The sequence below is a fragment of the Brugia malayi genome (assembly GCF_000002995.4).
Source record: "Brugia malayi strain FR3 genome assembly, contig: Bm_v4_ChrX_scaffold_001, whole genome shotgun sequence".
NCBI classification, from domain to species: domain Eukaryota; kingdom Metazoa; phylum Nematoda; class Chromadorea; order Rhabditida; family Onchocercidae; genus Brugia; species Brugia malayi.
The window spans coordinates 19,012,042-19,025,790 of NW_025062479.1; the positions used below are offsets into that span (position 1 = coordinate 19,012,042).

General features: G+C 34.3%; 2 protein-coding genes across 5 annotated transcripts; one reads left to right on the top strand and one right to left on the bottom strand.

Annotated features, from left to right (window-relative positions):
* Positions 1–21: 21 nt before the first annotated feature.
* Positions 22–3,746, top strand: Bm1733 (Uncharacterized protein; the record flags this gene model as incomplete). Of its 3 annotated transcripts, none has more annotated exons than XM_001898195.2 (12): positions 22–168; positions 561–698; positions 970–1,042; positions 1,146–1,321; positions 1,424–1,507; positions 1,591–1,710; positions 2,061–2,121; positions 2,200–2,297; positions 2,672–2,765; positions 2,871–2,994; positions 3,294–3,450; positions 3,564–3,746. In XM_001898195.2, 12 exons carry the CDS (start codon positions 22–24, stop codon positions 3,744–3,746), a joined length of 1,455 nt encoding a protein of 484 aa, XP_001898230.2. The 3 variants fall into 3 exon arrangements, with proteins under 3 accessions (XP_001898230.2, XP_042931308.1, XP_042931309.1); XM_043075374.1 differs by having other exon boundaries at positions 154–168; XM_043075375.1 differs by lacking the exon at positions 22–168 and having other exon boundaries at positions 648–698.
* A 1,103-nt stretch (positions 3,747–4,849) lies between these two features.
* On the bottom strand, positions 4,850–12,638 carry Bma-imb-3 (Uncharacterized protein; the record flags this gene model as incomplete). Of its 2 annotated transcripts, XM_043075376.1 has the most annotated exons (22): positions 4,850–4,936; positions 5,237–5,387; positions 5,638–5,729; positions 6,199–6,338; positions 6,492–7,175; positions 7,364–7,510; positions 7,674–7,878; positions 8,135–8,218; positions 8,321–8,438; positions 8,574–8,674; positions 8,810–8,983; positions 9,120–9,209; positions 9,288–9,415; positions 9,522–9,628; positions 9,722–9,812; positions 9,951–10,074; positions 10,569–10,697; positions 10,777–10,978; positions 11,295–11,400; positions 11,650–11,842; positions 12,101–12,317; positions 12,598–12,638. In XM_043075376.1, the coding sequence occupies 22 exons, from the start codon at positions 12,636–12,638 to the stop codon at positions 4,850–4,852; spliced, it is 3,411 nt and encodes a 1,136-aa protein (XP_042931310.1). The 2 variants fall into 2 exon arrangements, with proteins under 2 accessions (XP_042931310.1, XP_001898232.1); XM_001898197.1 differs by lacking the exon at positions 12,598–12,638 and having other exon boundaries at positions 12,101–12,259.
* Positions 12,639–13,749: the final 1,111 nt, after the last annotated feature.

Genomic DNA, 13,749 nt, shown 5'->3' on the forward strand with positions numbered 1-13,749 from the left:
CATATGCAGAGAGATAAGGAAATGGTTCGGCAGAAACGGAGAACTGAGGATCGAGAGGAAGAAGATCGGTTAGCAAAAAAATTGTTTGGCAGCAGTGCTGGCTTTCCGGATGGCTTTGAGGATAGCGGTGATGACGATGACGAGGTGGAAGAAATGTTTAAAGAAGAGGTATGACGGTGTATTCATCTGGATTACGTGATCTAGGATAAAAATGTTTCGAGATATAGGCGATGAACTTGATCTGATAGGCTCATGTTGTCTTCAGAGACAGTAGATTTAAGGAATATTTTAACTTTAAATTTATTTCAAGAAATCATCTGTCAAAAGCTGGCTCATTTGGTTGGTATAAGGGATTAAAGTATATTAATCTTTGGTTCAATGTATTACAGTAGGCAAAGGAATGGTTCGGCAGATACGGAAAACTAAGGATCAGGAATTTTTATTAGAAGTAATAATAATATAGTTCTAAAGTTCCGTCAGTTACAATGCTTGTTCAAAATTTTGGTGGCAAAGTTTATAAGTGATAAAAATAACGGAAGACATGTGAAAAGTTGTTTCAGATAGAAGTTGGCAAGAAACCTGCTTGGCAGGATGAAGATGATATAGTTGAAGAGGCGGTTGTGGAAGTGCCACTGTATCGGAGAAAAATGCAAATTAGAAAAGCAACTGATGCTTTGAATCAGAAATTAACTCCAAAGGTCATTTTTTACTTTTAAACATCCTGTTTAATGGGAATGTAAGCAAGCTAATCATATAGCATCGGAGTAGCAATAATTCGCTTCATGACTGAGCAGTATATCTGATATTAAGCGGTCTTGCCAGTAATCTTGTAATGGGAATTTTCACTGTTCCTAAACATCCCATACTTCTAGTCTTCTCGGATACATTCAGTAATGGAAGCTTACATCACTCTCTAACATTATAAAGTGGTTTGTTTCTTCAAGGAAAATTAAAGTACGAATATTCCAGGAATATGAGGGGCGATTACGACAACTGTTTTGTCACAGTTCTGGTGCTGCTCCGGCGTGGTCTCAGTTTTCCTGTATGTTCTTAATTTTGATGTCTAGTTTCTCGGAAGTGTGTCTTATTTTGGTTTTCGTTATACGATTCGCTGTTTTTTAATTTTAATCTATTAAGTATTCTAGTATGTGGAAAAAAGGAAACTCAACATGCTGAATCAGATGACGACGATCTGCAGGATGCAGTACGCGAAATAACTACGTTTACAGGAAAATGTGTTACTGGCAGCAGGTCATTAACAAAAAGTGTAATTAGCGTTAAACGAGTGAATAATATTACACATGGACATCGATTTGGGAAGGTTGTATGATATGTCATACTTATTTCTTTGAAATTTATGAAGTTCTGATTTGTAGAAGTCTTATAATCTATTTCATCCTGACAGTAAAATATGCTTCATTAGAAACCGATGAGAGCGTTACAATTTCATCCATCTCGTAAGGTGCTTATGTGTGCTGGTGAGAATGGTCTTCTCAGTCTTTTCGAGGTATTTTTTGCTTGCATTTTCATGGTTTAATTTTTTACTACTGCGTTAAATTTTAGAGAGGAGTTTAAACCCATTTTATTTAGGTAGACTTACCAGAAACGGAAGAAGCTTTTCTGCAGAGTATCCATTTCAAAGCACTTCCAATCACCAGTGCTTCCTTTACTGCAGATGGTTCCAAAATAATCGTTGGCTCGAAAAAGAAGGTCCAGGACTTAGAATATTTCTGATTTAACATTTTGACATATTATAATAGTGATAAATTAATGATGATGATAGTAATGATAGTGATAACAGTATAATAATAGCAATAATAATAAACAAATAACTGATAATAATAAATAATAATAGCAGTAATAAATAATAATAATAATATAGTTACAATGATAGTAATAAATAATAATAAATAAAAGTGGTAATAGTTTATTATTATTACTGCTATAACTTATTATATTACTGGTTATTATGGTACTAGTATATTTGCTAAGAAATGTTGATTCTGAGTCGAGATACAAGAAACGATATAACTTATGACCATTCTCAACATATATTACAGAAATCTCTGTTTTGTTACGATCTTATGGATGCTAAAGTGATGCAGATGAGAACTCCTTATGGTACTAGTTTTTTTTTCTGCTTCATCTTATAAGTTGAGAAAAAAGCAAAGCAATTGTTATATGGAGAAATTTTTACAGAAATGACGAAAATGCACATGGGGCGTTTTTCGCTATCATCTGATGGCAAATACATAGCTGTTTTGGCATATAACGAAGTACACGTTTTAACTTCAGTGGTATGTTGTTAGACTGTGCATTTACTTGGTCTTTTCTTTATTCTTCATTCAATGAAAGTTCATTGAGTTTGTTGTTATGCTGTGTAACATTTCATTCTACACAGATCGGATAATAAGCTGATGATTTTCCCAACAGTAGTAAAAACTGAACCAAGAGTTCAACTCAGTGTAGTAGGAACTGAAACCAAATATACTGGCTTCTATGAAGAAACTCTTATATATATAATGAAACGAAAGCAGTAACAGCAAATTTTTTTTTTTTTTTGTTATTTATTTGTTTACTTACTGATCTATTTTGTGTTCTTTTCCAGTTGTTTTTCTCCGCTTTCTCTTCCGTTCTGACAGTGATTTTTTAAATTAAGATCAAATTTCAGTCATCGGAATATATTGGCGTCTTGACGGCTTCAGCAAAAATTGCTTCCGTACAGTTTTTCCCTAATGATTCATCAACCATTTTTACTCTGGAGGGTAGGTTTCGATGTTTCGTGATTTCATGAACTTAATTCATACGGCCACCTTTGCATTAAACAAATGTAAAACTATTGTTAAGTACTCCTCAAAGAAAGTGTTTAGAAAATGGACAGGTATTAATATGGAATATCAGGAAGTTGAAAGAGCAACAAGCATTTTACGACGAAGGTTCAGTTAAGGGGACAGTAATACAAATAAGTGAAAATGGTCAATACATTGCCTGTGGGTAAGTCACTGAAACTGTTGAAAGGCAATGAGTATAATAAGATTATTGTCTTCAGAAGGACTGATTAGAGAAAGTTCTCAAAGTTGGTATTATTAGCCGATACTGAAGCAAGCATTTACGAAGTTTAGGATTTCAAGGTTCCTTTTCATAGAACATAAGTTTTGTCAGGGGCTAGATCCGGTTTGTGATACTGCCAAAAATGAATGATGCTTTGCTAATTACCCTACCAATTGCTGGTTCATCTGCATGATCTAGTGAGCAATGAACTGCTTAATTCCAGGAATTATAAAATGTTTTAGATCCAGTACAGGAATTGTAAATCTATACGACTCTGCAGATGTTCTGAAAAACTCGCTTCCAAGACCCGTAAAAGCGCTCGATAATCTTACAACATCTATTGATTGTATGGCATTTAACAATGATTCGCAAATCCTTTCGGTATCTTCCAGTGTAAAAGTAAGTGACTTATTTATGAGCATCTTTAAGCACTAAAGAAAACATGGTAACTTTTATTTCTCGATTCATATTATTCAATGAGTACATAAGGCTTAACCGAAAATAAGTTTCAGAACAACTCGATTAGGCTGATGCATGTTGGGAGCCGAACTGTTTATACAAATTTCCCACCAAGAGCTGTGAGCCTTGGAAAAGTAACAGTGACTGACTTTTCACCAAAAAGTGCTTATATGGGTGTTGGTGACGACAAAGGCTTCCTCTCCCTATTTCGACTTTCACATTTTACTACTTATTAAAGAGAGTTTCTGGAAAATGTTGGTTGTATAAATTTCAAGTAAAAAATGTGTTGCAATAGTCCACAATATGAAAGTATCTGCTTTGCAGTATATAACTTGAAAGTGCTATTCAGAAACAAGTAATACAAACAAGTAATACAAACAAGTAATAGTTTGCTTCAAAAGAAAGTATGGAAAAATTTAGCTGAACTGGTAAAGATCGGTTACTGTAAGGATTGTGCGGCCTTTATTATGGAAGCAACGATTAACCGTTCACTGTTTGATGAAACCAGTTTTATTATGTTCACAGATAACGACTTTTGAGGAATGCGAACTAACAATAAGAAAAGTAGTTTGGTATCAAAATCAACACGCGACGTTTGACTAATTCTCAGTTCCCACATCTTTTGTTACTCTGGAAAAGACTAAAGAAAATCAGTAACTAATGGAAACTATTGAATACCTATTCTTTTTCTTTCCTGTTATATTAATTGACTAGAAATTACAATTTCGATGATATTCCGGGAATTCGTGCATTTGGGACCATGCAAACATACGTAAAATGGATTTATTGAATGTGAAGAGTCCCACGCAACAAAACCCGAAGTCCTTTATAAAATCGAGTTTTCAAAATACGAAATAAAGCGGGAAGGAGGTGAGTTGAATAAAAGGCATTGCTAGCCTGTTCCAACCTCACAAATACTAGCTAATATTGAATTTTTTGGTGGGACCGAGCTAGCGGATGTTTCACTGCATCACTCAGCACTTATTCCGGTATTAATGATCATTTTTTTGTGAAGAAACGAATCAACATAAAAATGTTCAAGTAGTATCTATTTGGTGTGAATATAGCGAAAGTAGTGAATACCTTAAGATTCATATGCAAAGTGACTGACATTCAACAAACATTGAGCAAACTGTAACGACGGTTTTACTCTAAGACATGTACAATCAAGGGAAAGTGAAAGCCGATTTGTGATGAGTAAGGTAAGGGCAAAACAATCGGCCTGAGTGATCGACTTTTCAAAATTACCGTATGTAAGCGAAGGGTCGAAAAGTTGGATAGGTGAAAAAGTTGCGGAAACAGGAAAAATGAAACAACGACTACTGGTATCAGGAATACTTCATGCTAGCAATCGATGTAGTGTAGTCATTTGGGACTCAGTTAAGACTGCACCACCAACCACAGCTTCAAAAAGACTTTTATCTGCCTGCAAAGAAAAAAACTATCCACACGTATAGAGACAAATTTAGACCCTCATCTCTCAGTCCACAGTTCAACTTAACTTAATCTGAATAATATAATCATGAGCTAAAAATCTGAACTCTCGACACATTCATTCACATATACACATTAATGAAAAGAGGTTCCAAGCCGAAAAAGAAAAAAAAAAAACTAAGATTAAAAAAAGAATCCATTAAAGCTTTATAGTAATCGTCAAAGTAGAACATGAAGAGATATCAATGTCGAACTAAATATTTAAAAACTACTAACAAAACAAGTATGATACCTGCATGAATTTCAATATGTTGATCAAACGATGTTTGACATTATTTTTATCGATGTCATCATCAAACGCTCCTTTTTCAAAGGCTTGTACAATAACGGTTAATATTCGAGGAAGATTGGAATTGTTTTCGCCCAAGACCAAAGGATTATTACTGAAACACTGATAAATAATTAATGAAAAACAAGACTAATAAGCACGAATAATTTCGGGATTTGCTCAATATTACGTTTAGTAATTTCATTTTCGAAATATAGTACACAACATATTCATATTAACAGAGTGGTATTACATTTTTTCATTATACTGGATATCCAGGAAAAAGTTGGAAATCATCAAAAATGTTAGTTCTGCGTGCATTTAAAACAAGCTAAAATTTGAAATCAAATAAAACAAAAAGATACCTTTCAATAAGATCAGCAAAATACCCGTAAACATGCGGCGCTTCCTCTGGATCATCCCAAGTAGGAAGCCAGCTTAGAAATGTCGGTATGACCTATTGAAGTATAACGATGAATAAATACGAAAAATAACAAATAAGAAGTTAATATAAAAGACAAAGAAAAAGTTAATAATCATTTGGTGTACTGAAGCAAAAAATTTCCTTTTCCTTACATGAACAAAAAATAAAGTGCTACGAAATGCTACGCTTATATATATATATATATATATATATATATATATATATATAGACCCAGCATTTTTGGAATACTGGAGTAACTGGTTGCATCACACTACCTTTTATGATTTACAAACAGAAAAAAAAAGAAAAAAAAAAAAAAAAAACAAAATTACTAAAGCCGATTACGATTATGGTAACATTATCAATTTCATCAATACCATAAAAGTAAACTAATATTTCAAATCAGAAAATTTAGAGTTATTTTCATCTCTGTATCACCATTTCAGAAATAAAGCACATCAATCAATGCAAAAAAACATAAAATGCAAATAACCAAACATACCGCATTCACATCGACCATCGATGAATTATATTTAAGAATTTTAGCAACGGCACTAATAGCATTCTCAGTTGCTACATTTCCTTCCTCGGTAGATCTCGCGTCAACTCTTGAAATCATATTTGCTAGATGCGGTAAAGCGCCTACAAAATTTAATATTTTGAAGTCCAGTATTCAATTCCAAATTACTCACTTTTGGTCATTTTCTCTCCTTCCTCATACCTCTCTTTTCCATTCTTTTAATCTAGCACTATGCTTTTTCAATCTCTTTAATATTATTACAGAAAGATTTCTACCTGCGCATGCTTGTGCATAATTACTGCCACCGTGCTGTCCCATAATTCCAAATCCATATGCTGCACTTTGACGAACTTCTGGATATTCGTCAGAAAGAGCATTAAGCATAGGACCATAGAACGATGAGTGATATTTAATACTTGCTTCACCACCATATTCAATCACATCGTCAAATATGCAAATGGCCCACTGTCTTTCACTGTAATACCTTCGCGAATCCAACAATGGGATAAAATAGTCCGCTAAATTTTCAAAATACGGCATGAGATTCTGGCCATATGCTTTGAAAAGACAATGGATAACATCTGAAATCCGTGCTAGTACACCTGTTTCTTCTTCTAACTCCTCCTTTAGCGCTTCTACTGCATCTTCTTCATCATCATCTTCGTCTTTATGTTTTCCACGCTCTATACACCGTTCAGTATATTCAACCATTTGCTGATTGACGATACCCAAGATTAGTTCCAACTGCTCCTGAGTAATCAGTGATGGACCCAATTCCTCAATACACTGTGCTACTCCATGAAGTTGATCAGCTAGCACCTCTTTATCATGTTCTCCATCGATAGCCTCTTTGTATGCTGATATAACAGCATTCCAAAGTTGCATTCTGAATTGATCACCTCTACTGCGGGCACACTCCAGTAAACATGGCAAAATATCGGCAGCTGCAGAACGGACAGCTGCAAAATTTTCTTTAGGAAACAAACAAGTTTACAAAGCAAAACATCCCTTAACATCTCTATAATGACGTGTAAAGAACACTGAGTGATCTCCCATAATTTCAGAAAAACTAATACGTCTTATTCTGCTACGATAAAAGTTCATTTTCAGAAAAAAAGAAAAAACATACATAATAATATTTACTAACCATCATGAAACATAAACTTAAGATGGGGAAGCATTAGTTGAGTAACTGGCTCAATATAAGGACTGAATGCCGATTTAAGTTCACGAGCATAACATACAAGCATTTCACAAGCAGTAGCTTTATCTTCCAATCCAGCTGTTTTTATGCCTGAAAATTTTTCTTCTCTAAAGTTTATTTACTGAAGTCAAAGTTTAAAAAGTAATAAGAAATTAAACGAATAGTCAGTCCCTCACGCAATCAAAAATCGTTGCAACACCTATTTTGTTAACAACAAAAATTATTCGAAAAAAACTCGAAAAGACCAACTTACCGAACATTTTCTGGTCACCCAGAGGAACAAAGTTCCAATCTGGATCCTCCTCCTGATTAGCAATATCTTCGTCATTCATCAGCGTAACATCAGGTTTAATTGATGCAGCCCTTAATACTGGAGGCATCACAAGCGGCAAAAAAGCAGCAAATTCTTCCCCAAGAATTTTACATATCCGCGCCCAAGCACTAATCATGTAAGATATCTATAAAACTTCAAATGAAAACAAAATCAAAAAATCAAGTTAAAATTCATTTATGAACGTGATATGAATTAATAGTAAAACAGATCTCAAATGATCTCGGACAAACAAACCTAAAAATCTAAAAACCTAAAAACGAATTTGCATCGCATCTGATAATTATGATTTTTCAAAACAATAGCACTGAAAAGGAAAATAATTCAAAACCTCCAAATAGAAGATATGAAACTATTAACGTTAAATAAAGTAATTTACATACTTGTGGATCATCTGCTGAAATCTGCTCGAATTGAGCTTGATTGGCTAATAACATCTGCATAATTTCATTTGCATCTTTGGCGAACTGTAAATAAAATATGGAGAAAAAATAACGAACAAAAACATCCGATGAATTTGAAAAAGAAAAATATATATGAACCATAAAATGAACGCGAAAGAAACAAACCTTTTCTTTTCCTACTGCTAACCCGATCAGAGATATACATTCGATAGTTTTACCACGAAGAGTATTCAGTTCATCAACATTTGAATTTTGTAAAATATACTTCAATGGAGGCATTAAGCTTAAAAAAAAAAAAAAAAAAAAAACTACAATTATTACTTCACTTAAATTTTATCACAAAAACGATCAATAGCGTCATGGATGAAGCTAGAGAAGCTACTTTTTTGTTAACCCATCTGTATTAATAAAATTATACCTGTCGTAAAACGCAATAAACAGATCTTGAGCAGCATCTGCAACCGATGCTATAGTTGTAATGACCTGTTCCAACACAAGTTTCTTGCCGCGTTCCAGAAGCTTAAAGAATCTTAGGCAATGAATAATCTATAACAAATGTTAATTATCAAGGATATGATCCCCAATAATTAAATGGACCATCAAATCTTTACGAGTTCTACTTTAAATCTACTAACAGTTTCATAGAAAGACTACCTGTTTGAAAGTATGGTCCAAAACAAATTCTAATTTCTCCATTATTTGCGGAAGATAAACTGCAATGATATTTTTTGGACAATCTTCGCTAAAGTTGACAAGTGCAGCTCCAGCATGAGCCGCAACGCGCGGACAGTTCAGATCGATCAGAAGAGTGCATAAACCATTGACAACCTAGAAATTTATGTGGATAATGTAACATCTTTATTTCAAATTCCATATGTCAACCGAAATACCTAAATTTCCAAATAAATATAACAGCAGACACAAATATATATAAGTTGATGAAATCTTGAATTGCCGAATGAACCTTTTCATGACATTTCTTCTGAAGTGTTGGTGAAAAATCACTTGACATTTGTCCTAAAGCATTACAAGCTGCATAACGTACACGCGGATGCTGAAATTAGCTAGTCAAAAATAAACAAAGAATCAAAACTGATAAATAAAATTCAAAAGAATCCAGAATTTGACTCACAGAGTCTCCTAAAAATGGCAGAACATTGTTAACAATTTCTTCGATAAGTGGTTCCATCTGACGTTTACATCCTTCTCCAATAGTAGAAATCCCCATAATCGCAGCGTGTCGATTTTTCCAATTTTCAACTAAAACCCTGCTCAATTTTCCATATCAAACAATATGATACGGAGAGAGTTTCAACATAAGGATCAATTAAAGAGGGTGGATTTAAGAAATAAGATGAAAATAAACCATCTTGCATCATGCGTGGAACAATATGCAAAAACGAATTCAACACAAATTTGCCTCCCAAACTACACGATATACGATCCAACGATGACTCTCCAATACCAGCATTGCTAAATATTTCGGGATTATGAATTTTTTAATACCTAGTCGCCGACAACTGTTTATACATATTTCCATAAGAAAACAAATTAAAACAAGCTTACTCCTCTCCACTATCTTCATCAGCATTATCGCAGTTCAACCATTCTTCTGTGTCATCATCAAGTTCAGTCATTAGATCGAGACACTGTTCTACTGAAATAAGTTGTGTACTGATCTCACATTACGCATCCTAATCAAACAAACGATAATTTCATCAAGTGATTGCTCCATGAAATTCGTTTCTTCAATCACAATTCACTTGGAAGAAAAAACCACTATCACTAAACATACATAATGCTGGAATGAAGGACGATGCTTTCTTTTTGACCATACCAGTAGCATTCTCACACAACGATACCATTACTTCGAGAGCGCTGTGTCGATATGAATCATCCTTTTGTGTATCTGCGACTGTCTGGAAATGTGTAAAAATTGATTCGGGAAATACAAATGACAAAGATTACCAGAAATTCGGCATGTAATTAAACCATCTTTTATATTACTATTAGATATGATGTAGATAAAACATTGACTTCATCAAAAATAGCAATTTGGACATCTCTGATTGAATCTTATGACTAGAACTGGAAGGAAAAAAACAATTAAATTAACAAATTTGAAAGCTTATAAATGGGCGAAACGGAAACTTCAATTTCGTAGCCATACTGTATGTACGTGTGAATAGAAATAGGTGCTGTATACCACCCAGTCTTCTAAAGAGTGACATGATACCTTTTATAACCAAAAGAGAGCTACCAGGAGAAAGGTACAGAAACGGATAGTACCAGCATATCTGATTTGGTTTTGGTTATTCAGTTTGAACTTCTTTCGAAAACAATGAATTATCGAGGCTGCTGTACCTGAGCATGAATAAAATGTGAACTAATAAACAGCAAGTGACAGCAGTACCGATGTGCAGAGTGTAAATACATCATTTAGGTGTGGCTGTAGAGTTTTCGGGACACTTGTTGCGAGATCTCCCAAGCACTGCAACGGCACATCATCATCATCTTCCGTAGCTACTACGTGTTGACAGACCTGTAATAGTCAATATAAAAAAATCGATAGCGAACTTAAAAAAGGCAAAAAATTCAGAAAACCAAAGAAAAAAAAAAACCTGGATAACTGCAGGGACTTGGTCAGAAAGAGATCTAATAACTCTGTCATCTTCTTCATTTTCACACATGAAAGCAACATATGCACGTACTGCAGCAGTTCTAACTGATCCCTTGCTACTATAAAGTAGTGATGACTGGAACATTTGCTTAATTCCAGGAAGATATCGATCTTGATCACATCCAAAAATAGATGGAACATTTCTGTAAAATGCATACATATCAACTTTTGAATTATAAGAAATCGAACTATTATATTATGGAACTGATATTGAAACGAAAGATATTACAGTATATGAAAAGGATGAAGATCTATAAAAAAGAGCAAACCAAATCTTTCTGTCTGTTCTAAAGTAAAATTTTTTGAAGAGATAGGAGGAAAGATATTTTCTTTTTCTATATTTCTTTAAAAATATTAAGCATGACGTTTCATAACTCATTATGTTCTTTTTATTAATCTCATCAGTCAACAATTCTTATTAGATCAAGCATGATCTATACAACGACGCAATCAACTCACTCCAGTAAGATCATTCCTGTTTCACGTAACATGGCAACATCTGAAGAAGCACATAATTCCAAGAACTGAATAACACCTGACCAGCTTTGGCGCCCTGTTTCGGTCTCTAAAATTACTTCTAATACTTCTTTAAACAGCAAAGACAAAAGAAACAATAGAAGGTCCAAAAACAAATTACTGACTTTAACCTCAGTTAGACAGAACTTATATGAAAGGATTCCTAACCCTGTTTCACAAGAATATTTGAGGTAAATGTTGAAATATGATTTTCAATAGTTAAAAATGTTTGGGTATATCAAATTCCAAAATGCCACATTAAAAGATTTCTCAAATAAAAAAAAAAAACTGAAAATACCAATAGTAGATCGAGCAACTTCAGCAATGACGTCAGTCAGACGTTTCCGAAGCACGGCGTTTTGCTCTTCAGTAGCTGATTTTAAAAGCTGCTCACAAAACTGCTGCTGATTTTCTTTAGACCAAGCAGGCCATAACTCATCCCATCTGTTCGACAAAATTCTTCGCATTAATACTAGACACAATGACCGTGTCTGAAAATCATAAAATTTTAAGATGAAGCACATTTCGAACATCAGCCTTCAATTATCAGCAAAGAATATCTGATTTGTTATGAAATTTGCATTATCCCAAATAAAACAAATGAATGTACAATTTTTCACAAACAATGCATAGCATCTGTAACGCTAGGTGCTTACTCCCGATACAACACCACATTGCATAATTCACATCAAATAATTAAGGAGGAAATAATCTTTCATTTGGAAGAAAAAAACATTCAGGGACCATACCTCAACACCAGCATTTTGGTCCATAAATAATTGAAATAACAGCTGAGCCTTTGTTAATAATTCAATATTCTCATACTGTTTTTCTGCCTCTTTTCTTGCTTCATTTTCAGGGAACAGCATACGAGTGATTAAGTTATTGAAGTCTTGCAAACTAGTCATTGTTTTAGAATTGTGCAATTTATGTGGCTCTTTGTATAAAAAACAACGGACGTGATACCTGAAAATGTACAGATTAAATGATGTGAAGAGATTAGACGAAACTAAAAAATATCACAATATACTATATTCAGTATTCAAATGGAATCTGTCTGTAAAACAAAAGAAATCCTGAGGGCATACTACACTCTAACATTCGGTGGCCTCAACAATCAAAGATTCGATTAATCATACCACCAGCATAATTCAAATAATTAATAAACAGAAAAATTTGAGGATATTTCTTTATAAATAATTAGAACAATTTATTGGGGTGGATAAATTACCTATATCATGCTTACTTTTCCAAATTTCTGCGACGGTTAATGATAGAGGCATTCATAAAACCTGATCTGGTTACTTCTTGTGCACAGTAGGATGAGACTCAGAAATACGACAGGCATGTAGCAAGAGGCGGAATTTACATATTTATACATTAAACAATTTAAAGGCTTATACACTACAGCATCGTTTCTGCTACTCAAACGAAGCATAGTGAACTGCAATTTGTAATTCGATGGTTCGGTGAATCGAAGCAGAACTGTGAATGCAGTCACTACGCTTGAAGATTGTTACAAAGGACAAAGTACTCGGGGACACGATGAAAACGCGTCCCAACATGATGCAGTCTCTTTTTTGCGAGATCGGGTTTTGCAACGAGATGAGAATTAGTTCTCTGACAACATAAGCACTTTCAACTACTTCGTTTATCAGGAAACGAACAGCAACTATAAAGTCTCGCCATCTAGCCAGTTCGTCATCCACCAACAATCACATATGTGGTTCAGTAGCCCTATTTCAAAATAGAAAATTCGATCAGCTGGCCAAAACAAGACAGAAGCATTTCTACCAAGATCGGTTAAGCAAGAAAAAAGTGAGGACTTATTTCGCAAAGCATTCTGAACTTCTTATACTGAAGTCGATATATATATATAGGTTAGCACAAATCTCCGTACATAAAAATATAATCTATTATTGGTCCGACTATGTGACGTAAGACAGATCACCGAATGACCTTTCTTTGCTTGAACGAAGGGAATCATACATAACAAGTACCATAGCAAGGAACTAAATATCTCTCGGGCATATAGACTTGCCCCGAACGAGTCTCGCAAACATTAGCCCAAAGTCACCTCCTTCCGTAGCCTATGATTCTTTCTCCATCCCTCACTTCGTTTTTCGAAGATGTCCCCTACTGCAGCAGTATATTGCGGAGAAGGTTTCTCGTAGGTCGGAGGAAGATACATAATTAGACAGGTATGGTAACCTGAGATTAACCTTCGTCTATTCTCCGCTGCAAAATTTATTTCTTTCCTTCAACCCCTTAAATTACAGAATGCCAAGTGTCTTCTTAAGATCTAACTGCGTGTATTGCAATTCTGTAATTCCTGCATTAAACGGTCTCGATATTTCTCGCAATATTTCTGAGGAATGTGTTTGTTCCATTTTCCGTT